This window comes from Cryptotermes secundus, unplaced genomic scaffold, assembly GCF_002891405.2.
Source record: "Cryptotermes secundus unplaced genomic scaffold, Csec_1.0 scaffold22, whole genome shotgun sequence".
In the NCBI taxonomy this organism is placed as follows: Eukaryota; Metazoa; Arthropoda; class Insecta; order Blattodea; family Kalotermitidae; genus Cryptotermes; species Cryptotermes secundus.
The window spans coordinates 4,551,012-4,578,523 of NW_019742961.1; the positions used below are offsets into that span (position 1 = coordinate 4,551,012).

Consider the following 27,512-nt stretch of genomic DNA (forward strand, 5'->3'; position numbering starts at 1 on the left):
GCAAAATTCAATGTGTGTATTTTAATTTGTTCACAAATCTAACCAACCTTTATCCTGCATGACAACTGAAGGTGAAAACAGGAAAGAATATATATACTGACATTTAATTTAGGAGCATATTTTCATTATATAGGTAAGAATAAAAATATTGGTATCAAAGTATATGACCATGTTCAACACAAAAGTACAAAAGATACATTTGTCATCCGCAGGAGATATTATTTGTAACAGATAATGAATATGTTACATGAATTTCAGACCAGCGCGAAAGTGTAAGCATTGATCGCTTTATGCATGAAACTGGTGAACGCTGGAAGAATGTGTCAATGGAACTACGCTGTGTGCAAAGTATGTTAGAAGAAGTAGTTGCATACTGGCGAAGGTGGAACACCTTGGCTGAAGAATTTGAGTCTTGGCTTGACCGAGCATATGGATTGCTTGATTTGCCAGAAGAGGATAAAATGGAATATTTTCAGGTAATTAGAGTGAAATGCTGCATCAGCCTGAATGTACTTGTTGTTTTTGTGCATAATTTGAAAATTTAATCATCAAAAAGAAATCTGAAAGTTTGGTTTAGTGAGCTGTCCATTTTGTTTGTCCACAGCAAGTCAGGAAATACTTGTCTCTTCTTTACTGTTTCAATTTTTCCACTTCATCATAATTCAGAATCAGGTTTTGGCTGTTCAGGTTTTGCTCTGAGTGTTCTTTTCTTGCTTGTTTCTATTTGAGATGTTTTGGGCACAAAGAATAACAGAAAGTTGTACTAGGCTGCTTAGTGTCCATTTTTCTTGAACTGTGCTGATTTATAAAACCCATCTACTCTGTGAGCTAGGGTACATTATGCATAGTGTAGGGAACCGTAAGGAAGAAACATCTTTGACTTGTTGAGTTTGAATTTGACATTGGCCCGAGAATACCAGAAGTATTTTGAAAATAGGATGTAATTTTCTAATGATGACCTAATGGCACTACATCACTAACTGTTGATGATACATCCTTGTTCCCATAGTATATGGAGCAGTGAAAACAATTCCTTGCTTATGAATGGGAACTAAACACAAATGTTTGTGGGTTATGGTGAAATTAGCACCATATTTGTTTTGAGATACAGGATTTGTTAAGAGACTGAATAGCATATTTAACTTGAAAGTTTTGGATGTTCATTTAAAGGAGCAATGTTATTGGAATGCCCGAGGTTTACATTATGTATTGTATGGTTTAGGATGTTAGTGTGTGGAAGGACAAGTTCCAGCTCCTGGGAGACACCGTCAGTTTCCTCATTGCTACCTGTGAAGATCAAGTAGCACATGAACTGAGGGAGAGGTACCTCAGAATCTCTGCCCGATGGGAAGACCTCTTCCAGGTATGCTAACTTCTGATGAGTAGTCAGAATGTCAGGTTCTTTGTTACATACCTGATCGCTTTATTATTGGCTTCATGCAGTATTAAAATTGAAAATGAAGCAAAATAACTTCCAGTACTCTCAGAGTTTATGGTATTAGTATGCTCTTCCTTGATGTTTGTCATTGATAGAAGTTCATTTGTTGCTTGACATTTCAGCATGTGAAACAGTATATGCATGCAGGAGATATACTCAGGCATCGTAAGGACTACCGTGCTGGAGTGGAGCGTCTACAGCAGTGGTTGAGGAATGCAGAATCAATTCTTTCATCCTCACAGCTTAGTTCCACAGAAAAGATCAAAATCTATGGTGAACAGTTACAGGTATTTTAATTGAGGACATTTAAAACTGTTTTATTTTGGATGTGTATTTGTTACAAATAGTGAATGGACAGTTTATTATTATAGTTCTAATTATTTGGTTCCTTTTAGTTTCCTTTGCTTTGGTATGCAATAGGCTTATGATATCAATTTGGAAAATAAATATAGTAGGTATCCCTGTAACAGGCCATGGATGCCCATAGGGTTGTGAGATGTCAGGCTCCCACATTTTCTAGACAGTCGGCTCACAGTTGGTGGTAAGGTCAGCCTTATGCGCCAGCTGCCCCTTAACCCTAGGAATATTCCTGGTACTCATTTCTGTTAGAGGCTGAGTCGACTCCAGGACCATAGTGCGGCTGGAAGGATAAGGTAAATTGAAAAAATCACCTCATTGGGATTCGATCCCACTACCTTCTGGCTTCTACCATAGTGCCTCAACCAACTTTGCTACCACATGCCCCTGAAAATAAATAGGGTTTGACAAAATAATGATCTTGGAATGTACTTTCATAAATGAAAAAAAAAAAAACAAAAAACAATTATGTGACTCAGGAGATGTGTTATTTCCAATGATAATATGATATTATATAGCTAAATATAATCTTCATTTAAACTTTTTTTTTAAATGTTTTGTAGTTGGTATATCCAATAATATTATAAAATTTTCTGAGCAGTTACATTGTTTTAGCTTAAAAGCTCATTGTAGTGGAAAGTACATACTTGTAGGACATCCATTTAGGTAGGAGCATTTGTGTTTTCGTGAAGAAATTAGTCATGTAAAGTTGCTTATATGAATCTCCTTGAATTCTTGTCAGGAATCTTTCTCATAAGTAGTTATGTGAAATTGTAAAAAATACCAAATTTTGATTCATCAGATGTCACATAAATAAAAATTCAGTGGATGCCCTTATTGTAATGTTTGGTCTGTATTATTTCTTAATCTATCCCAGAGATCATACCTAATGAAACTCCAATAATTATTTTATGAACATGCTATGTTGGAGCCAGGATAGTGTAGTTGGCATAGTGACTGGCTATGGACTGGACGGCTGAGGGTTCGGAGTTCAAGTCAATTTTTCCTTCTCCATGTCATCCAGACCGGCTCTGGGGCCCACCTAGCCTCCTATCAAATGGGTACAAGGGGCTCTTTCCCTGGCGTAAAGTGACAGGGGCATGAATCTGACCACTCACCTCCAACTAGTGCCAAGGTCAAGAAAATGTGGATCTATACATCCACTCTCCTATACACCTTCATGCTGTAGTGCATAATTATGTAGTTAAGCACAGGGACAACTTTACCTTTTGTACCCTTACCTAGCTGTGTTGAATGAAAATAAAAGAAAACCATAAACTTCTTTCAGCAATTACAGAATGAAATTGAGGGCATAGAAGAACTCTTCAAAAATGTCAGCAAGAAGTTCCAGGCTATGATTCAAGATCTATCAAGAGATGAGGTAGACCGAATTATGAATACACTCAAAAAGGAGAAAGGTAAGTAGTGTTTTAAATATGCAAATCTCTTACTTTGAAGAAAGAGATAATTGAAAAGGGGTACACAGTTTGCATTAAATAAATTGTTAAGAATCTCCAAAACAAAAGATCAATATTGGGATGCTGTGGAGGTTAGTCCGGAAGAAAAGTCTGTGTTGAAGTTATGCAGTCAGTATGAAGGGTAAAACTGAAGTACAACCAGTGCTGTGATTCACACATTATTGGTCAGCACAACCTAATGGAAGTGCATATTCTGTGACCCTCACTAGAGATAATGTAAAATATTTTGCATCAATGTAGCATTTAACTTTTTAAAGCACAAAGGTTATTATTTGTACCACATGTTTTAATGCACACATGAACATCCCCCAAAAACACTATGTTTTGTCAACACATTGTATTTTCGTTAGTCATATGATTCTCAAAGAATGACTATTTCCCTAAATTAATTAACAGTTGGTTTTTATGATGGAGATGCAGTGCATTTGCTTTGAATGAGGAACTGAATTGTTAAATGTTCATGATGTGTATTTGTACCGACCGTCTTACAGTGCACACAATTTCACTTTTCTCCTCACTACATGTTTCGCCACTAATGTGCCATCTTCAGGTGTGGTTTTATTTACGTCAAACCATTGCACTGTATGCCATCATGTCTCCTTTATAAAATGATTAAAATGTATATATGCCATGATAATAAAGTTTATATATTAAAACTTTTCAAGATTTATCATCTATATGTCGCACTTCAGATTCGCGAGTTATGTCAATTCTCTCCTATGGGAGTACTCTTCCTATATTCTTCTATATATTGTGTGCTGTATTGTGTCCTTCCCTTGTGACTGTGTGCGTTGTACTGCTGTACACCACACCTGAAGATGGTACATTTGTGCCGAGACATGTAGTGAGGAGAAAAGTGAAATTGTGTGCACTGTAAGATGGTCGGTACAAATACACATCATGAACGTGAATCAGTGCAATAGGACGCTAAAATATAACATTGTTAAATGTTATTTAGAAGATATTTGTGCTTCATAGGGTGAACCAGTGAATTCCTAGGCACAGTGTTAACTAGAACACTCATCAAATTCCATAAATTACTGTTAATACCTGACAAATATAAGGAAGCAATGTTCAACATTTCAGAGGCACTGGTACGAGTACGGGCACTGATTCCCATGCAGTTACATCTGTTCCACCAAATCCTGGTCCAGCAAGAATCACTTGAAGCTGGACAGAATGAAATAGGGCAATGGCTAGATGAAGCTGAGGCTCTCATCGCTTCACATTCATTAGCAGCAGGCAAGGAACCTGTGCAAGCCCAGCTAGACAAGCATAAGGTAAAACAATGTTCTGTATATAGTCTCGAATGTTTATTTAAAAAAAAAACGCTCTTTATTTTACACTGTTTTATAGTCCCAATGTAATTGAACCCCTGAAGCCAGTATCTGGAATATGTCCTTGCCAGTTCATGATGTTCACTGCCATTGGCTCTAAGGGGTTAATTTTATAATTCTTTAGACCTTAAATAAAATGTCACATTCCACCTTTTTGATGACTCATCGTAACATTCGCACACATTAGTGTCAGGATTAGGTAGTTCTGTCCCTGAGCAAAGTTCCAGTTCTGTGCACCATGTACAATGATATCGAAATCTCCAAGAACTAGATCAGTAGGAGAGAAATGAAGAAGGAAAGTTGTCATGTGGGTTGTATTGCCATGCAGTTCAATGAAAACCAACCGATATTTTGGAGGAACATATTGCCTCCTTCTTCAGGGTCAGAGGATAAGCCAAGCAAGATAGCAGCATGAAGGAATCAGGCAGGAAGTAAGTTTTGTGCTTGTTTCTTATAAGCTGTGCTTGCTGTGTTTCATGGAGGTTTCTTGTTTGTCTATTAGTGTTCGGTCATGAAGCTGGAGGTGATATGTTTCTTGAAACATCGAGTTTCACTGGAATACATGGTGTTATGTCTCAGAGGATAGAACTCTCCATAGTCACTGCTGAGAGAATCTCAAATCCAGCAGCAAGTTTTGCACATAGTGTGCTAAAATAATTCTGTGATCCATCCTGCTTCCCCTGCGATAACTGTATTTACTTTTTAACCATGCTATCCTGTTCAAAGTTGCTGTTGTGACTTAATGCAGTGTGTTTAGCGATTATTCCATTTTTGAAGTTACCAAGTGCAACTTGCAATTGCTCTTGAATCATGATATTACCAAATCTCTTCACTTTCAGTACCAGCTTCGATTTCAGAAAAAGAGAAAAACACAAGATGCTAGGTTTGGAGAATATGGGATGTGTGGGATGGCAGCCATCTATTCTTAGCCAGAAATTCATGCACAGACACAATTCTGCTTTTGTTCATCAGTCATTAGACCATCTACATGCAGCCCAGTGCATGTAGAGGTCTTTTGTGATAATAATGCTTTGAGATAATCTAAATGAGATTTTCACGTCACAGCTAAGTCGAGACTAGTGGGCATCTATGTTACCATGAACTTGTTCAGTTATTTGCACCACATTTTCATCACTTTGCTTGTTGATGTACATCCTGAATGCTCGGAATTATTAACTGGTGTCACTGCATTTCTGAAGTTACAATGTTTTTCTTGTTTTGGAGCAATTATTTACAATTTGTCACTTATGGTCTTGAATACTTTACAAGTCTAATAATATATGAAATTCTTTTCTATACTGTATAACCACAGAACCTAATGACAAATAACAAAGGATGAAAAAATTTCTAATGGTGCAGAATCCATGCTGTATAACAGTTCACTTGAAGGCAAAGAGATTGAGGAGATAATGTGGCATTATTTGATTACAGACATTCTTCTCTAGAACATTATATTATAAGTCAATGTTGGAAAGTAAAAACAAAGTATTCCGGAGCATTGTGAAATCAGTGGACCATAATGAAGGAATTGACACTGGTGATTTAAAATTAAGGATGGCACAGCTCAATGAGAGATTTATCCGAGTTACACAGTTGGCTCAACAGTGGGAACTGGTAAGTCATGATCTGTTATACTGGTTCAGTTATGAGAAAAAGTGTCATTTCATGTATGGTATTTGAGGACTTCACAATGGTGAAGATTTAGGCTGTGGTCTTTTCGGTTAAGACTGCATGTAGTCTGTTTGGCAGTACTTGTATCCAGGGAAAACATGCTGCCCTCTCTTTAGGATACACTGAAGCTGTAGGTAGCATGTTTCTCCAAAACGTTCGTAACTGTCCACCAAGCTACACTGTGAAAAAAACCAACAGACCACAGTGTATGCCTTTCATCTTCAGATCTTCCCATGTATTCACTGGTTTTTCAAGTTTGATTTTTTTTGTTTCCATCATATGTGTTACATGCCCAGCTTATCCATGGATGATCACTGAATAGAACTGGGGTACTGTTATGCCTCAGCAGGAGCCAGTTGAAATCTGTCCTGGGTTGTTACTTAAAACGATATCAGTGAAAATTTGGATTAGTTGATGATTTTGCTATAGGAGTCAGAACGATAATGAAAGAGACTTGCATGTAAGGTGCTATTGTAAGTTCCCTGTGGGATTTAGGTGTTGTCATTTTGGAGCTTATTAGTTTATTCCTAGCGACTATCATAATCTCATAAGGCAAACTAATGAAGTTCATTGAAGGTACAGGGTTGGTGGTGGGAAAGCAATGGGGATGCTAAGTGGGGCATGTTATGCAGTAAGAGCTTTGTTACATGTCAGCAACACTGATACACTGAAATCAGTTTATTTTGCCTACTTTCACTCTATAATGAAGTATGGAATAGTATTTTGGGGTAACTCATCTGACAGCAAAAAGGTATTTACATTACAAAAAAAAAATTTTATAATCATGATGGGCATAAAACCTTAAAATTCTTGTAGAGAGCTATTTAAGAGATTACAGATCTTACCTCTTTCATGTGAATATACATATATTTTCATTATTAAGCTTCATTATAAATAACTAAGAACGTTTTCAGACCAATTCGGATGTACACAGTGTTAACACAAGAATCAAGCACCATCTCCATAGACCGGTTGCTAACCTGACATGTTTTCAGAAAAGCACATATTATTCTGGCATTAAAAATTTCAACAATCTACCATCTAGTCTTAAAAGTCTTAATGAATGAAAAGGCGCAATTTAAATTAGCACTGAAATGATACTTAAATACACACTCATTCTACTCTGTTGATGAAGTCCTACTGTCTAAAAATGACTTGTCCTTTTAAAAGGTTATGTACATAGCATAAATTGACATTATTGACTTATATATGTGGATGTATTTTTTGTTGTTGTGTCTCAGTTGTACTGTATTTATGGCGTTTTTATTTGTATGACTTGTTCCGCATCCTACAATCATTCTGACTTACTTTGGATCTATGGAATGTAACATATATATGTATATTAAAACATTATTGGTCCCATTCCAGCAGTAACAAAGGTGCACCTATCCCTTTCTATTCTGTTCTATTCCTGATACCCAGAATATCATAGCTTTCTTCATTTGATGGCCCTCCTAGTTGAAGAATATTTTAGGTGAGTACTTTGTCACTGCTGTTTGGTGTGTCATAAGGTTACAGATGGGAGACAGGGCCTTCAGATATGGAAGATAGCTGTGAATATATTGAATAAGAAGTTACAGACAGCTGACAAGGGTTGGTCCTCCAGCTTGACGGTCAAGTTTTGGGCTATCAACTCCTTGCTGTAAAAAATAAGCTGGTTACAAAAGTCACAAAGGGTCTCAGTCTTGGACAGATTCTATGGTTAAACGACCAGAGCTAAGGAAAATGGACATGGGATTTTGTGCATGGAATGTAAGAAGTCTGTATAAGGCATGTTTGCTCATGGCAGTTGCATAAGAAATATTAAAACATAAGTTAGATTTTGTGGGAATATAGGAGGTTAGATGGGACAGAGGTGGTACCAAACCAGCAGGCGAATATACATTTTTCTATGGAATGGGGAATGAGAATCATGAATTAGGTACAGACTTTTTTGTATATTAAGAGAATCGTATCAGCAGTTAAGAAGGTAGAGTTTATTAGTGATAGGATGTCACATAATACTAAGAGGTCTCTGGTGTGATGTCATTGTTCTGAGTGTTTATGCCTCAACAGAGGATAAAATTGATGATCTGAAGGACAAATTCTGTGAAAAACTAGAATGTGTGTTTGATAAATTCCCTAAATATCATATGAAGATTTTGTTAGAAGATCATAATGCCAAAGTAGGTAGGGAAGACATTTTCAAACCAAAAATTGGGAATGAGAGTTTGCACGAAATTAATGATTATGGAGTTAAGAGCAGTAAACTTTGTCACAACAAAAAATCTTACTGTGAAAAGTATGATGTTCCCACATTGTAACATTTATAAATTTATTTGGACATCCCTTGATGGAAAGAAGCACAACCAAATTGACCATATTTTGATAGATAGAAGACAGCATTCAAGCATACTTGATGTCTGATTGTTAAGGGCAGCAGATTGTGATACTGACCACTACCTGGTGGTGGCAAAGATTAGGGAGAGACTGACAGTGAGTAAACAAACAACGCAGAGGTTCATATGGAGAGGTTTAATCTCAACATAAAAATAAATGATACCATTCTTGACACAAAGTAACAAGTATATAACAAACATTCTGTGTAATACAAGAATGTAAATGAAAACTAATTGCTTTGATTGATTAATTTGATGTATTTTTGTTTTCATTAGCACTACAGCCCTCATTTGGGCCTAAGCCTACCTCCATGAAACTCCCCGTTTCACTTCGGTTTACTAGATCTTAGACATACGGTAGAACTCCTTGGGCGGGTGATCAGCTCATTGCAAGGCCTCTACCTGTACACAAACACAGAAAAATGCACACAAACATCCATGCCTTGTGTAGGATTTGAACCCACGATCCTGGCTACCGTGACCGGCGATTTGATGTTTATCAACCCAATATTATGAAACATTTAATTTACATTAGTTTCCCTGTATTATTAATTGTTTTGTTTTCCATTAATTTATTTTGGATGATTTGTCTGCATTTTCTGAATTAATAAACAATATTGTAGATTTAAACAATGAATTTTCTGAAGAAAGCAGTCTTCTGGGATTTGGCATCCTGTATATGTGGTGTTAACCGACGTTTCGGAGGAACGTATCGCCTCCATCTTCTCACGGTCTCTTTGCTTGCAGATTTCTTATATTTTTTCTTCTACCCTGAAGATGGAGGCGATACGTTCCTCTGAAACGTTGGTTAACACCACATATACACGGTGCCAAATCCCAGAAGACTGCTTTCTTCATAGTCACCACCGTGAAAGCCTCAAATCTTACAATGAATTTTCTGTATACATATGATGTACTTCTATGTCAGTAATTCACATTCTATAACACATAGTTTACTATTTTGCAGAAACTTCAAGAGGGTATTCGCTGCTGGCACAACTTCCGGGAGAATGAACGAATCATCACTGAGTGGCTGCAGAAAGCAGAGAAGCTTATTGCTGAGAGGCACATAGACACAAAGCAGACTGTAGAATCTCATAAGGTAAGTAGATGCATTGGCTTAATATCCAGAGCATGCATCTTGTTAAGTTGGCACATGTAGCTTTTGATACAGTGAATATTATAGTTCCTCAGTCTCCATGTTGGGTACATTTTTTAGTCATATTTTATAAGGTTTTAAGCAAATGTGGGACTGTATTTGAAACATCTCATTAAAATACCTTATAAAATATTGCATGCTCTTGTCTCTGGCGCGTTGGACAAGAAAAGTACATGATGAAGAGACCAACATTTTATTAACAAGATATTTGATTCTTAGCAATGAAATTTATGTCTTGAATGTATTCTGTTTTTGAAGAATATAAAACAGATTGTTTACTTTAGGTTGTTCAAACTGTTACCTTTCTTTTCAGAACTTCTTTGAGAAAGTCAATGAGAAATGGATTCAAGACTTGGTAAACTCAGCTCAGGATTTAAGAAATTGTCTTCCATATGAACAGCATCCTCCAGTGGATGCTGCTGTTGGGAGACTTCAAGCTAAATGGAAGGTGGAGTATATTACTAAAGGACATGCTGCAAGAAATTATAGTGGTTTTAATGGAGGAAGTGGTAATGTGAAGTAAAAAGGCTATGACACGTGATAGATCATTTGTGGAGTATATCACTAAAGGACATGCTGCAAGAAATTGTAGTTGTTTTAATGGAGAAAGTAGTAATGTGAAGTAAAAAGGCTATGACATGTGATAGATCATTTGTCTCCTGGGACTATTTAATAATAATTTAATAAGCTAATACTGAGCAGTGGCTATTGAAGATGTGACTGTGGACGTGTATGTACATGCACCTGTGTGCGTGTGTGCATGCTTGAGATAGTGAATCATGAAGTGTAGTCATGCACTGTATCAAAGAGTCCAATAAATCCAATCATTTGTCCAAAACACATATGTAGTCATGCACGTGACAATATTGTTTCATGAGACATTTTTATTGACTGTAAAAGAATTAAAATGATGACAAAAATATAAATATCACGAATACAGGTACGCTGTTGAAGGAACTGGGAAGATCATATTGACGGAATGAACAGTGACAGTACCCTGAAAAACAGTTTGGACTGTTAATCCAGTGGAATAAGATACACAGGAAGAACTTATGTTCTTTTGTATTTATAACAGGCTAACTAAAACTTTCTGGGAACGTATAGTTTCTGTTCTTTTATGTTTATAACAGGCCAACTAAGGTTTGTTGGAAATTGCAGTGATGATGATGATGATGATGATGATGATGACAACGGAGATAGTGACAGCAACAATTATGACAACAATTACCATGACAGCTGATAATGGACATTTTAGTATTTTAAAATTCTGATATTGATTATAATAATTACTATAAAACCATACAAATGCCCAGATATTTTTTAACCCACAAGTGTTTGGGTATCCATTCAAGTGAACCTTTGATTAGGACCCACACTTTCCATATGGAAATTATTATGTCAGTTAATGCCAGTATGTTTGGGGTTCCCCATTTTTTTGTGCCATTCATTCCACTAGTCATTCCAAATCATAATCTTCACCATCATAGTAAGTTGATATTCTTTTCAGATCCCATTTAGAGAGCAGTAAAATCATTAAAATACACATGATATGTAGACAATGTAAGCTCTGTAGAGTTCAAAATGTGTAACTGATCAGCATAACGTATCTTGTAAGTTCATGTAGAATGGTTAAAATTGCTCGTATTCCTGTATTCTTATGAAAATGAATGATATTGAAATGTTCTGTTTGCAGGAAGTTTTGTCCTTTGCTCCTCTTCATCTGATGAGGCTTGAATTCCGACTCGATGAAGCTGCATTCAACCAATACCTGAAAGAAATTGAGAAAGAAATTCATTCAGAACAGCAGGCATTTAATAAGCATGAAGATGTTGAAGCCATTTTGACTAGAAACAGGGTGAGAAATATTCACTAGATATAGATCTGTAATCCTTTTTAGGCATAAATTTCCTATGAAGAATACTGTTTTCTGGGATGTTCCATATAATTTGGGAGAAATTTACTGATGTTTCGATGGAATGTATTTCACTATGTTCAGGGTAGACGAGTAAAAGTAAGGCAGTAAGAGTGAGAGCCACTATTCTTCATAGTCAATACTGCCAGAATTCCAAATCTTAGATAAGTAACCTGGTTTGAGGCTATGTTGTATTTTAGCTTCCTGTTGCACTGATTCATATTCATAATGTGTATGTATTAACAGTCTTCAAGTGCATACAATCACATTCACCACTTCTACACTACATGTTTCGGCAGTATGTTGCCATCTTCGGGTGTATCGGTCCGTCAACCATTTCACTGCTTGCCTTTATGTGTCCATTTAAAAATAATATTAAATTTGTATACATCCTTATATAATAATAAAGTTTATATATTTAAAACTTGTTAAAACCTATTATGTCATATGTCATATTTTAAATTTGTGTGTATTATTGATCATCCACATGGGGGTCGTTCTTCTTATGTTTCTAATGTTGTGTGTATATCTGCAATGTGAAAAATGTTACATGTTAATGTTATGTTTTGATTTCTATTGGTTTCTATTTCAACATGAAACCAATAGAAATCAAAACATAACAATAATATGTAACATTTTTCACATTGCAGATATACACACGACATTAGAAACATAAGAACAACAGCCCCCATGTGGATGATCAATAATACACACGAATTTAAAATATGACATATGACATAATAGGTTTTAACAAGTTTTAAATATATAAACTTTATTATTATATAAGGATGTATACAAATTTAATATTATTTTTAAATGGACATATAAAGGCAAGCAGTGAAATGGTTGACGGACCGATACACCCGAAGATGGCAACATACTGCCGAAACATGTAGTGTAGAAGTGGTGAATGTGATTGTATGCACTTGAAGACTGTTAATACATATACATTATGAATATGAATCAGTGCAACAGGAAGCTAAAATACAACATAGCCTCAAACCAGGTTACTTATCTNATATTAAGTTTTGAGTTATCAGTAATGCTAGTAAAGACAGCCATGGTGAGAGATGTTGGTAAGCAAGGTATCAACAGCTTCACTTTAATGATTTATCCTTTTTTCACTTCCTGCCTGCATGATACAATCTCACTGTTTTTGGAGGCAGCAGATTCTTGTGATATGTTTGTAACCATCTCATAAATTCATTTTGTCATAACCAAGAATATCACAGTCTGAAACTTCACTGCCATAGAAACTGCAATCTCAGTGAAGGAGAAGTTTATGTGTTTATAAATTTGACATCCATGCTCTGATATAGGATGTAAGCTTATGTTGCAATTAACAAATATCTCTGATGTTCCATCTTACATGTGACACCTTTTAAAAATTTTTGTTTAAAAATTACTACATATGCATAATGTGTTTTTAAACTTACTTGAAACCACATTGCTCACCACACATTTTGATCGTCATTCGTCATCATCATGCGCTTTTAAAATTTTTTGTGGAGACTGCTGTGCTTGTGTTTTTTCTTCTAATGTAGGATATGCAGCCCCATCACACATTCATGTTTTTGTGGTGCTGCATGTCTTCTGCCACAAGTTGTATGAACACACAATGAGGCAGGAGAAGATACAGATGTGTGCATTTAAGCTTTAGAGGTCATCCTTTAGAGCAAAACAATATTGTACTTCATAAGAAAGAAGAAGACTTACTGTGAGGCTGGGTGGAAGGTGTGGGTACACTGTGATCCCATCTGTCTGCAGGTCTTTGCATTAGACATGCACATACTGACCAATTGGTAACTGAAACTCAGTTCTGTGTTGCTCAGAATCAGTATCTAAATATATATCATATATAATATAAAACTGTGTTAACTAAACCTGTATTAAACAAAGGATTACCTTACTGTCCTTTAGTATCCATATCTTACAGTCTCAGGATAAAAAGGTAAATCTGTCCCACTAATAGGATTGTGAGATGTCAAGGCTCCTATATTTTCTAGACCATTGGCTTACAGATGGAGGTGAGGTTGTCAGATTTATGTGCTGGCCGCCCTTTACCCCCAGGAAGATTCCTGGTACCCATTTCTGTTAGATGCTGTGTCGACACTAGGGCTGTAGTGCAGCTGGAAGGAATATACACATTTTGGAAGCTTGCATATGATTAATAATAATGATTGCCCTTTTTGTTTCTATTATTAGGAGTTTTTTGTAGAGTGCAAAGTAGTTGTGGAAATTGAACGATGCCTTGAGAACATGAGTAAAATCAGTAATAACTTCAATCAGTGGGATCCACATGACTCATCACTGCGAGAAGCTCACGGTAGGGCTGTGGCACAATGGGAAGGGGCATCTCGGAAAATTGAAACCATCTCACAGCAACTTCAGCAGATTCCAACACTGTGGAAGAACTACCAACAAAAGTAAGTAAATTGCATATGACTACATACTTCCAATACATATGAAGAATGTACAGAAAGTAAAGGTACAAAGTCCAGAAAATGTTTGTAAAGCATTTTTTTTTTTGGAGGGATTCACTTGTAACACTTTTACAACACCTTTATGTAGTTTTCAACATAGTCACCGTGGGTCACAATGCACTTGGTGAGCCTGGGAATGAGCTTTGTTTATTCCATTGTCATAGAAATCTCCCGCCTGCCCTCTTAGACATGGAGAACAGTTCTTGGCACTTCTGGACATTGTTGATGAAAGTCATTGATGGTTAACATCTGTCAGCATGAATGCTTTCAATCTTTTTGGATGATTTCATCAGTGACAACAGATGGCCTTCCACACCTTATTTTATCATGAACATCACATTTTCCCGCTTCAAATTCATGAGACCATATTTCCACGTTTTGCCTGTTCATAACATCTTTGCAGCAAACAGGAACAAGTTGTTGATGAATTTCAGCAGCAGTTTTCCCTTTCGCATGAATAAATAGAATTACTGCATGAACCTCACATTTGGCAGGATTTTGAATCGACATCGCCATTTTAAACACAAACTGCTAGTACAACGTTGCCGTGACTGTGGCCGGTGAACTCAGCCCCATCATATGGTTCCTATCTCACATGGCAGCACTGCCATTTCTGGGGGGGGGGAATTCCCTTGCATTTTTTACTGGACTTTTATCTTTACTTTCCGGATATCCCTCAAATTTCTAAACTGAAGTGAATTATGTAATAATAGTAGTACAGACAAGCAGCGGCACTCACACAAGAAGACTACATTAAATAACACCTGTACAGTGTGAAAACAAGAACTAGCCGCTCCAGCACTTAGACATAGGGCGAGTGACCCTAAGAATTTTAAATTTTAAATTTAAAATTTAGAGAAAAATTTTAAAAGGTTTTAAAAACATCACAACTAAAGATTTTTAGAGTGCTACTACAAGAATATCGGGTTTGACGTGTGCAACATAATCTACATACCAGACACATATCAACGATGTAGATGTTGATAATACGAAGAATGTGACATTGTGTTTTTAAATGTTAAGTTTTAGACTGGGTTCAGTGTGGCAGCAACGTTAAGAGTATACACCTGATGATGGCCGATAGAGGCCGAAACATGTAGTGTAGAAAGAACAAGATCAAAGACATATAAATATATATTGTTTGCACTTAGGACGGAGTTTGTATCATTTATCGTGTAGAGTGCAACAGGATGCTTAAATATAATATTGTAAACTATGTATTTCTCACTTCATCAATATAATTTAAACCTGAATGCATTAGACTGACTCACTAAAGCAAGTCAGTGTCATAAAGTTTTCTTTAATTTTTTTTATATTATCAGCCTTAATAGACTAATGAAAAGAGACAAATACTGATTTTAAAATTTCTGTACGCTTCCTGTAAACACAGTTTGGGGTAATTAAAAGTCCAGCAGTTTTCGCTCTTGAAAGACAGATGTTTCCCTAAATAATGTTTATAAAATTTTTGGCCCCAAAAAACAGTTTCTGTTACTTACACCAGTTGTTTAATGATGTGAACATCATATAGGAAAATAACCACTTTCATCTGAGTGATAGATGGAATCCATAAATAAACTATGTGAGTGAAGTACCAAGTTAGTGAAGTGTAATTTGGTTGAATGTTATGCTGCAAGAAATTAATTTTGTTGTAATCATGGATTGTATTTTTAGTGTTGACTGCTTTTGTTCCAGTTCTGTAAGGAGGTTGAGTGTGAACTTTGTGATGGTGACAAGGAACCCACTTAATGTGGTTTGAATAAAATTTGTGTGTGTTTTTATATATATGTAATCTCCATAGGTTCTGTTTTTTGTGGTTTATTTAATGATGGTGTCTGTGGCTCAGACTGTGTAGCGTCAAATGGTAGGATGATCAGTGAATAACAAATTTTAAATTATGTGGAAGGAATGAATGATAGCCTTGATTTGAAACATTGTCCTGGCAGTTGCCTGGAGGGACTGAGGAAAGTCATGACAATTTTTAGTTAGGATAGTTGGTTGGCAGGCCAGAATTTGAAGTTGGGACCTCCCATGTATGAAGGGGTGCTGACTACTACATCTTGATGCCTGGTGATCTCCATAGGAACTATATTTAGTGATCAGTAACTTACAGTGATTATGAATTAATTTTATTATAAAATTCAAGACATTATAGCCAGTGACATATGTTTAAATTTTGGGTTTAATATGCAAAGTACATCATTTCAACTCAACTTCTTACTGAAATATTTAGCTCTTTTCAGTTAAGGATCTGATGAAACTTATTGTTACTATAAGGGTGACTGTAGATGGGGTTTTGGATTTGATGTTGGATTTATTGACCATGTTACCACATGACTTGTAGTTACACTTTACAGATCACTGACACACATGGACTAGTGTTCTCAAGTCTGTTACAATCTCCCGTACAGAACTCTTCTCAACTGAACTGCATCACCATCTCTTCTTGGCCTCCTTTGCAGAGCTCAACTGAACTGGTTGCCCCAGTTATCTTCTTTATAATCAGTTTGCACGGACCGAATAGAAAACCGTTTCCAACAGTAACTCTGTTGTTGTAGAGGTGTATTTACAGATCTGTTGCTTAGAAACAGGTTGCATAACACCGTTCTGTTGTTGCATTCTTGTATGTTGTGGGTGCTACCTAGGAACGGCTACTGTTTACAGAGTTATCCATTGGAATGGGTCTGTACATCACAGTATGCTACAGTTATTCTGTATGAATTCTTCATGTCCAGTTTTATTCATATTAAAATATCTGGTGGTTGTGAATTTTCCTTAATTCAGTATATGTAATCTACGTATATTGGTCCTGAATAGTTTGCCTTAGAGAATTTTCTTTTCCTTTCCAGATTTCTGGAAATGGTACACTGGATGGATAAGGTGGATATTAATCTGCAGAATATAGTGAAAGAAGTTAACACTCTTGAAGAATTTGATAAGGAGAGGGCTGTATTCCAGGTATGTTTAAATGCCTTCCAAATTTTGTATGTGTGATGTCTGGTGCTTTGGAATTTCCTTGGCGTTGGAGCCACAAGTTGCTTGTTTGCAGCACATAAATATGATTCACAAGTAGTAATGCATAGTGAAAGAAAAATATAGGCATTGCTTCATGATCTGACGCTTATTTTACAATATTTTACATGTAGAAATTTCATTGGTGAATTTAGGCACAAACAAAGACTGTAACTACTTTGCAGAGTATAAGTCTTTCAAATCTTTTATGCAAATGTTTATACAGTATGATTAGACACTAGGTTTCTAATCAGTTGTATTTTTAAAGTGAAATCCTTGCAGTTATAGGAAGGAAGTTAAATTACAGAATCAAGTATAAGGATTATTTTGCTATTCTTCAGCATCTTTGTATGAAGGAAGTAATTGGCTTGAAAGAAAAAAAATTATCATTACAGTTTTTTATCAGCTTGGACCCTGGCAGTTGAGTCAGGCACTCATTGCATCAAGTGGGGCAGCACGTAAGACATAAGTTTGGTTCACAGCTGTGCTGTGTACAGACCTCACTGTAGTTAACATATTGTAACATGTTTCGTCACTGAAGATGCTGTTCGGATTGTTAATTGGTTTATTTAACAACCTACAAGTCTCGGCTACAATTAATTATAACATAGTTGCGGGGTTTCACACTTAATAACCCTAATCGCAATAATCTGTTTACACTGTTGCTGGGTTTCACGATTTATAACCCTATTCGCAAATCAATTCACTTTGTCTTCAGTAGTCTACACGTATTCAGTACGGGAGCTATGTAAGTGTCCCTGTATCACACACTCCCAATTAATTCTCAGTTATCACAAACTGTCACTGATTATCACACACTAACTCGTAACTCGCCGCTGGCTAGATTCCAACTCAACTCATAGGCTGCTGCCTTGAGAACTGTTGATCACACACTAACTCTCGCTTGCTGCTCAGCTGGCTTTTATTCCGTTCACTGTTGCCTGTTGCCCGTGTCAACAGCGGCGTTGCATTGCGGTGCCGCGTCACAGCCGGAAGCTGTGCCACGTCACAGTGCGGGGTGGCTACGTCACCACACGGAGGGCGGTGACATAGTGCTGACTCACCCGCCACATCACTGCTGGGGGGGAGGGGTTCTCAGTTGCGCAACATATCACAATATGAAAGAAACAAGAGTAAAGGAAATTTACTGTATTTATAGAGAACATTTTGTAGTGATTCCATCATCTGTGGAATTTTTATGGATTCTCAGTATTTACTGATAGAATACACGATAGTTTATTAGGTGACATTGAGTTGTTGCTTAAGAAATTTTATGTTATTAGGTTCTTTCTAAATGGAACGTTGACTTCAGATTGAAGGATGAGAAGATGAACTGTATTTAATTTTCATTTACTGTGTTCCTAATATTTGTATTGATATTCACATTTCCTTATTCAGTTCTCTTTCAACTTACAGTTTATAGTTATTCCGTTTGTTCTCATGTGTACTTGGAAATAACAGGTTCAAGAATCACTGGTAACCTAATGCCTTATTTAATTTGGGGGTTTTCTTTTTTAAAAGATTTTGCTTAACAAGTCACAGAAAACGAGAAACACTGTTTTTTTGTCCTAGGTTCTTATTTCCACATGTATTTCATTCCGTTCCTAGAATCAGGCCACTAGTGTGTATTTGATTTTATTTTATAGTAATGGGAAATGCTCCTTACCACGCAAATAGATATTGTCTTTATTTCCCAATATGGTTCTTGACATTCATATGTATATTTTATTTTATGCATAGTAATGGGAATGCTTCATAGAACACAAGCAAATATTGCTCATATTTTGCACAGATATACACAGCTGCAACTTAATGTCGACCCTTACCCTCATCCTAATATCTACATTCTGTTTATGTGGGTTAAAGGATGAAAAGTCTCCAGCATCTTCTTTGATTCCACAATCTTTCTTTTGTCAGTATTTTGCCAGCTGTTTCCTCTCATCTTTATTTCTTAAAGTATTTGGCTAAAGCACTTTGTTCAAGATTATCCCAGAGGTCTCTCTTTTTTTTTTAAGTTTTAATTATAATGCCTTTTGGTATTGTAGTTCTCTCTATTCTTTTAAATTGCAAAACTGTTGTGATCATTTGTGGTTTTACTTTATTAAGACATTTTGGATTTCAGTTTATTGTTGTTGATCTTAGTTTTAGTTCTAACCCAACCTCCCCCCCCCTTTCAGTATTTGGCAAATTTAATATACATTGCTTGGATTCTGCTTCTGTTTCTAACATATGTTTAAAATATACTCTGCAGATTGTTGTTTTTTGTTGTTTCTGGATCTGTGTGTTCCATGATATTCTGATATTCCTTTTATAATTCAGTGAAGTTTTGAAGTATTTTGTATTCTGTTGATCTCTGTTACTTTTCTGTTCTAAATTTATTTAACTTGTTTTAAATCATCTAGAACGTTCTAATTTTGTTTTAATATAGTTTGTACAATCTTTGTATGTTACTGTAATTTTTTTTCTATAAGATGTTCTGTTGTTTCATTAAGTCCAATTATATCCAGTTGTTTTTATTTCATAACAAAAATTATTTCTTCCACATGTCTCATTTTACTTAAAGAGATAACATTTGGTGTTCCAGTTTGTAGTCCTTGCATTAGTCAATGTCATTGTCATGTAAATCCATTCTTCTTTCTGATGCATTTTGTTGTTATGAGAAAGCATTGTTGATATCCATTATTGGCAGCTTTCTAGGCCTGTCACAGTTTCACCAAAGCCCCATTAGCAGTCATTTTCAGGGTTTGTGTTGATCCTTCTGAGCTTCTGTGGTGGTACTATGTATCACCCCAGTAGGGAATCCTCGACTCAGTTTTACCCCCCCTTGTAACCTCTTTCTGCTGCAAGGAGGCAGGGATTGGGCTTTGGCATGACTTACATATGGGCTGACATAATATTTAAAATTTAAAATTCTACTTTCGGTATTAAATTTACACAAAAACACAGATGAAGGAACCAGATATATGGATTGATTTTAGAGTTTTAATGTAGTTAGTATGCAGAAGCCACACATATAAATTTATTACACTGAATGAGAACAGCACTCTTCCAGTGGATCTGTTAAGCTGATCTTTTCTGAACAAGGGACTGCTTGTTAGTGGAGGACTTCAAAGTGGATTTGTTTTTAAAGTGTTTTAGTATGTGGATCTCTACTTCACTTAGCTTACAAATATTCATCAGACTTAAGCATTCCAAGACAAATATAATGATAATTTTGTTGGAGTACAGATTTTTTTATCCACCTTGTGCCATGTCCAAAATACAGCGAGTTCCAAACTTGCTGAGGAGTAAAAGTCTTGCGATGCTCTGTTCTTCTACCATATGCAAATAGAATAAAATCACAAGCAATGAAATATAAGAATAAGTGGACAAAATATTGAATATTATAAATAATCATTAGTATATACATGTATGCAAAAGCAAATTTGTCAAACTTGTATGACTGTGTTACAGAGCATCTGCTGTGAAGTTGATGCAAAACGGGAAGACATGAAGTGGTTGGTACAAACTCTGGACTCACTCGTGTCACACTGTTCGGATAAGGAGTCATTAGCTGAGCAGAAGAAGTTAGAACAACTCATTGCTCGATATAAAGTTCTCATCCCAACCATTGAACTGACCATGGTGAAAACTGATGTGCATTATAAGTGCTATACTTATAGAAAGGAAGTGAGGGAGGTATGCAACAAGCTTCAAAGGATGTCTTCCACAAGTGTTCATGATCTTAGATTATGGCATATTTTTTGTAACTTAAATCAGAGTGGCCTCAGCTGGCTATGTATTCAATCTGGAGGTCTTTCTTTTTTCAAATATATTAAAAGGTTATACAAAATTAATTTTGAGAATTTACAGTCAATATACATAATTGTCATATGATTTCAACAAATATGGAAAGGACTTGACTGCTTATTATTAAGGTTACTGATAACAAACATGTTTTCAGTATTTTCAACATAGAATTTTTATGTATAAATCAAAATAATTGATGTGATGTAGCTGTATCTTTATAAGGTAGTTATGTGCTCATAAGGAGACTATGAGTGGCAGTTAATATGTACAAATCTTCAAGTAAATGGAATCTGTGAAGAAATGATGATATAACTGTCTTAGTTTAAAATTTTTATGTTTAGTTAATATAACTTCTTATTGAAGCTAGTTGTACAATTAATGCTACTTATCATTGTTACTTATACTTCATTTTTACTCTTAAATACTGAGACTTAGAAGAAATGGTCCATGCTAATGTAAAGCAGCATGTTTACTTCATTCATTTGATACATAAATATTTGTAATATTCCATGAGAATAATCTGTTTTTCCATAATGTTAAAGTTTTCATTTTACTACTTGGCCTCATTCTACTCCTTTATATATGTCTAAAACGGAGACTATACATACACATTGCCTGTACACATATTTAGGCCAGTTTAATGTCTTGAATTGATGCTATGAACATGAAATAGATATTCTTTGTGTAAAATTTTGTGATTATGTTGTTGTTTTAGGTGGTTGGGCTCTTGCAGAAGGTTAAAGAAACTTCCATGTCAGGTCCACAGCCAGAGACTCTGGATTCAGTAAATGTGATGATCAAACAACAGGAGACTGCTGTCACACAACTGGATCACCAGAGAAGCAACATCATGAGCTTGTTGCAGCGTGGCAAGGACCTAGTCAAGGATACCCATGCTCCGAGCTTCATTAAAAGTGAGGTTTCCAACCTAGAAACTGGTTGGAATGAAGCTTATGGACAGACTGTAGAGAAACTCAAGAAACTGAAAGGTGAGCTAGTTGTCAGCCATAGGAGTAAAATGCAGTGTTCTCTGCAATTTACTGTTGTATATTTTTTAATGTTTCTTCAGGTATTTTTTATACATAGAGTGGTTACTCAGCTGGTCATAAATCACCCACCCTTCCATTAAACCAACACAGATTATTTTTGTAGTTACATCCTTATTTTGCTTAATTAATGCCGATTTTTAATGCAGGTACACAAAAAGTATGGACCAACTACAAAGAACAGAAGGATGAAATTCTGAAGCTGCTGGAGCAAGCTGAAGGGGAATTAAAGAGGGTTGCACCTGGTGCTCATGACAGCCAAAAAGTTGCAGCAGACCTACAAGCCAAGCAAGATATGAGCGTTGCCCTCAGAAAAGCCACTGAGGAAATGCTCCGCAAACTCAGGGATCTCTGTTCCACACTCTCAACAATGACTGCTCCTGAGAGGAAACCTCTGCTTCAGAAAGAAGTAAGTTTTTGAAGTAGTATCTAGATACATCCATCATGATATATGATTGTAGTTATGATAATCCTCTGAAGGATGAGAAAAGTATAGAATTTTCCTTGGTAAGATAAGTTTAAAAGATAGATATTAAACATTTTAATCTTAAGTAATTTGTTGAGATTTATCAGACATTAATTTGTTGAGTGATGAAACAGTGTTGAGATGGGGTGGTTTTCTGAAATTTGGGCAACATCACAGTTTTTTTTGGAGCATAGTGACTGCTAGCAGACAGCAAATAGCATGGGTCAGTGGGAAATTCTCAAGTTCTGATATGTGGCTCTGAAGTATATACAGGGCAGTGGGAATCACTGTTCAAAAACAGGTACTGACTCTGAAAAAGGCTTCATATTGAAGCTATTCACAGTGGTTTGGGCAAACACCGGATAACCAGTCAGAATGTGGATGACTGTGAATTTTGCATAGCCTTACAGCACAGTGTTTAAATATGAAAGTATTATCATGAGAGGCATAGAGGGTGTGTACATGTGTGCACATGCATATGGACACATATGAGTCAGTCAGGCTAATTTATAACTATTTAAGACCAGTTATTGAATATGAAGTATTTCTGATATGATTTAATAACTTGTGTTCAGTTACAGTCCTTCATTCATATAACTTATTTTACTTGCTTTTTATTTTCAGGTGACTGAAATTGAACGCCGTCTGCATGTAACATTAGAAACAGTTGAAGAGCGTGTGATATACCTGGAACAGTTCAGTGCTCGCTGGATTCGATTCCAAGCCCAGCTTGATGAACTTCGACATTGGACTCACCAGAGTGCACCTGTGCTACTAGAACAGCTGCAGGCAACAGAATTGACACCTGAGGAGAGGGTGAAAAAGTCACAGGCTCTTCAGGCACAGCTGGAGGATAAAATTAATGTTCTTGATGTGCTCAGTGGAGAGGCCAAGGAACTGTTGGAAGGTAGGAAGAATCAGTGGGAACTTGAGGAACAAGTAAACTCACCTTAATTGAAAATGTGTCTGTATATGCATTTTGTTTCTGGCAGAAGTTGTCCATGTTATGACAAGTAAGAACAACCGAATTGAGTAAACTTATAAAGCACCAGATTGCAGGACTAAGCAGTCATTATGAGAATTGGGCTGCTTTAAATGAGAATTTTATTGCATTTGGCTTAGGGAAAATGAAAGGAAGATTGTTCGTGACATTTGACTGAATGAAAAGTTCTTATCTTAGCCAGGCTCTGTGCCTGAGTGTGCTGACATAACTCTTACCAAGCTTGGTTTAAAAAAATCTGTCCTTTGATTCTGTTACTGAGACTCATTTTTTATGGGTGAAAATGCACATTGTATGAACATCAACATACATCATAAGTATATGAAAACAATGAAAAAGAGCAATTGGATAGTTAAAATGCATCTCTGTAGTAACATCTCTACCAAACAAAATGCTAACTATAGATGCTGGATAGCCACAATGTTGCTGTTTCACCTTCTATAAAAATTTCCTTAAAAAAAAAAAAAGATATTTATTTATAAAAAAAAATCTGTTACCACACATTGCATGACATTCAGTGGCGCTAGGGTTGCTCCCACCTTGGAAATTCACGTGGCTGCTGTTCTGGTGTTACTGATGGCAGAAAACTAAATGATACAGCAGTGTGATGATCTCTGGTGGCATGGTTTTTATACTAAGTTTTATGAATATCTGTCATTTGATTAAACAATTACTATTTGAGGGACACAGACACACTGGTAGACACATGAAGTGAATTATGAGGACACCAGAATTTGTAAACAAGAAAAAATATGTTCTTCATCGACAGAAGATGGAGAGAATGTGGAAGCTGCGCAGCTCAAGGCAGAGGTGATGGCTCTAAGAGACTCTGTCCTTGGCCTCCATCAGGGTGTGCTAATGCAGATATCATCAGTGGGCCAGGATCTTGCTCACTGGCAGGACTACAAAACGGGACTGCAGGAAGTCAAACCATGGATAGAGGAGGCTGAAGTCAGAGTGAACATCGGCATTCCTAAACCTATGTCATTGCAAGAAGCACAGCATCTGTTGAGCTCAACCAGGGTGTGTATATCTATATGATGGTTCACACTTTTTTAATCTTCTAACTCTAAAATCAGTAACTTCATAAATTTTAACAATTGTAGGGATGCACTAACATCTAAGCTTTCAGAGTCAGAAAACTTGAATTTTGGTTTAAATACAGTTTCATAGTTTGATCCAAACATGCACATTTCAGGAATCAATTTTTAGACATGAATTTGATTCCATAAAAGTGCTTTATGATACTGAAGTGACTCAAGTAGCACAGAATTTTATGTAAACAGTTTTTGGTAAATTGGATATTGATATAAATTAGACTTAAAAGGTAATTTTACTTCAAAGTAAAGCGGTTACCTGAAATGACAGAAGTAATGTTCAGAGCTTTAGTTATGTTAAGAATACTCCTTATAAAATGTTATCAGATTATTTTGTTGTAGTATGAACATTTGGTCAAGTCCAAATTTTGAGTTTCTGTTAAAGTCATAGCTCATATTGTGAAGTATGCCCCCCCCCAATTTGCAGTTTGTTAAGAAGATTGGGTGACAAATGTTATCAGAATTTTTTTTAATTTTGGGGTGGCATGAAACTGAGTCCATTAATGGGCCTGTTGTATGATCCCCAGATGAGAGATGAGCGGGTAGTGTTTGGCTGAATGAGAATTGATAGGGGAAGCTGAGATACACGTACTTTAAAAGAAATCCTGCCCCAATGTTACTTCTTTCACCCCGTGTGGAGGTGGGGTCCAATACCTCCACTGTGACTGTGAGTCGTAAGAGGCAATGAAAAGAGAAGTCTCAAACTTGAGACAGTAAAATATGGTAGCAAGTCCAAAGGTACTCGGACCCCAGAAAGACTGCCCTGGCAAGGCCAGCAGCATATACAAAAGACAGACCCATCCTCTTGTCAGAGAGGGCGCCCCACAGAAAGAAGACTGTAGCTGTCAAATAGTAATAATTAATATCTGGTCATGAGCCCCAGATGGGACTGGACACCAAGACCGACCGACCGACCGACCGACCGACCGACCGTCCGTCCGTCCGTCCGTCCGTCCGTCACAGTGTGACTTTGACTTGTCACTTTTTCCTCCACAAATCCCACATTGCTTGACCTGGGGTCAGACTTGGTCTGCCATGATGAGAAGTTAGTGACTGACAACCTGAACAATGGCATGACCACCAAACTGTGTTAATATGGTATATAGTGAATATTTTTCAGTCCAAATTTACGATTATATAAAAACCGATGGTACAAACTGGCCTCTATAGAAGAAAATTAAATATCAGTGAACTGAGTGAATGCCATCAGTCTTAAATTTCATCAAAATATTTTCAGCCACAGTGGATTTCTTTCATGTGTACAAAAATAGCTGTATACCATTTTAAAATCGGTTTTTGCTCATTTCTACCTTTACCATGTGAATGTATTACTGTTAATAACAGCTTACATTGTGGTCTTTGGTTTATAACACTATGTATTCTGCTAGGTGGTTACCAGCATGTTGGAGGAATGTGCTGCCTTCATATTATTTTCTGAACATTGGTAATCATGTACAAGGCCGTACAGTATCAGAACCCAGAAGAGTACAATTCACGTTTTCACTGATCTGAAGATGTCAGATATGAAAAAAACCATGCAAGCAAAACTTAGCTTTTATATCTCCATAAGGACATATACTCATTTAATGTCTTAATGTGACTTAAATAAGCTGAAACATACAAGGGTAGGATAAAGAGTGGTGGCAACACTGCTGTGACATGAAAGATGTGCGTCAGGTGGCAGTAGCGCTGTCTGTAGCTGATATCAAAAGTCCAGTGATTGGCTCTAGTTGTGTTTCATTGAGTTGCATTCGGCATCATCTTGAAGTGCAGGAGCCAAGTTCAAGCGCCCTAACAACGTGTTTATGAAACAACAACGCTCCTGGATAAAAATTTAAGTTGCACGAGGTCGTAGTGCACAGAACTGTTATCAGGGACTGCAAGAAGCATGTGGTGATGTTGCTTTGCCATATTGCACAGTGGCACGATGGGTGAAATTGTTCCATGAAGGGAGGGATGCCATTCAGAACAGCCGTCATTCAGGACGACCCCATGTTGACAACCACACAATTCAGCTTCTTGCTTCTTTGCTGGATGTTGATTGTCGATGGGCTGTGTGGGAGTTAGCTGCTGAGGTAGGCATGTGTCACAAAACCGTGCTCCACATTCTGCACGATATTCTTGGATACTGCAAAATTGCAGTGCGTTGGGTACCCCATACAATATCGAAGGTGCAACAATGGCAACATTATGCAGTTACACAGGACTTGTTGGACTGGTACCAGAGGGAAGGTGATGACTTCCTTGGGAGGATTGTCACTCTGGATGAAACTTGGGCTCACTCATATGAACCGCACTTGAAGCGACAATCAAATGAGTGTAAGCATCCTGGCTCTCCTTGTCCAAAGAAAGTGTGCCCTACACAGAGTAATGTGAAGGTGGTTTTTATTGTGGCATATGACATTGATGGAGTGATACTGCATCACACTGTACCTCAACAGCAGACAGTAAACGCTGCCTACTGCTGAAATTTCCTGCGTAATCATCTTTGTCCAGCACTTGGGAGAAAGCGACGACACTTGTTGGCAACGAACCCCATCATCCTTCATGACAATGTAAGGGCTCATACTGCTGACGCTGTCAGGGTTCTCCTTTGCCGCTGGTGATGGGAGATACTGCAACATCCGCCATACTCACCGGATATGAGTCTGTGCGATTATGATCTCTTTGCCAAAATGAAAACACCACTGTGAGGGACATGTTACAACACGAGAGGAGATTATTTGTGTTGTCGGGCAGTTACTTTTGCACATCAACCGAAGTGGAAGCACTAATGGTGTACGACACCTTCCACAAATTTGGCAGAAGGTGGTACATGTGGGGGGCTATTATATTGAAGGAATGTATGTGTGTTTACCTCAGGTAACAAAGTCATTTCAGAACTATTTTTCA

General features: G+C 36.8%; 1 protein-coding gene across 4 annotated transcripts in view; it reads left to right on the forward strand.

Moving 5' to 3' along the window:
• LOC111873382 (nesprin-1) overlaps window positions 1-27,512 on the forward strand; it is a 410,258-nt gene that overhangs the window by 95,650 nt on the left and 287,096 nt on the right. For all 4 annotated transcript variants that reach the window (XM_023868043.2, XM_023868044.2, XM_023868046.2 and 1 more), the window contains exons 13-28: window positions 259-476; window positions 1,223-1,363; window positions 1,561-1,725; window positions 3,084-3,213; window positions 4,360-4,553; window positions 6,042-6,224; window positions 9,627-9,761; window positions 10,132-10,266; window positions 11,512-11,673; window positions 13,936-14,156; window positions 17,060-17,168; window positions 20,676-20,900; window positions 21,727-22,000; window positions 22,207-22,466; window positions 23,148-23,430; window positions 24,293-24,546. In XM_023868043.2, the coding sequence (XP_023723811.1) occupies window positions 259-476; window positions 1,223-1,363; window positions 1,561-1,725; window positions 3,084-3,213; window positions 4,360-4,553; window positions 6,042-6,224; window positions 9,627-9,761; window positions 10,132-10,266; window positions 11,512-11,673; window positions 13,936-14,156; window positions 17,060-17,168; window positions 20,676-20,900; window positions 21,727-22,000; window positions 22,207-22,466; window positions 23,148-23,430; window positions 24,293-24,546 (3,089 nt within the window). The remainder of the gene's footprint in view (window positions 1-258; window positions 477-1,222; window positions 1,364-1,560; window positions 1,726-3,083; window positions 3,214-4,359; window positions 4,554-6,041; window positions 6,225-9,626; window positions 9,762-10,131; window positions 10,267-11,511; window positions 11,674-13,935; window positions 14,157-17,059; window positions 17,169-20,675; window positions 20,901-21,726; window positions 22,001-22,206; window positions 22,467-23,147; window positions 23,431-24,292; window positions 24,547-27,512) is intronic.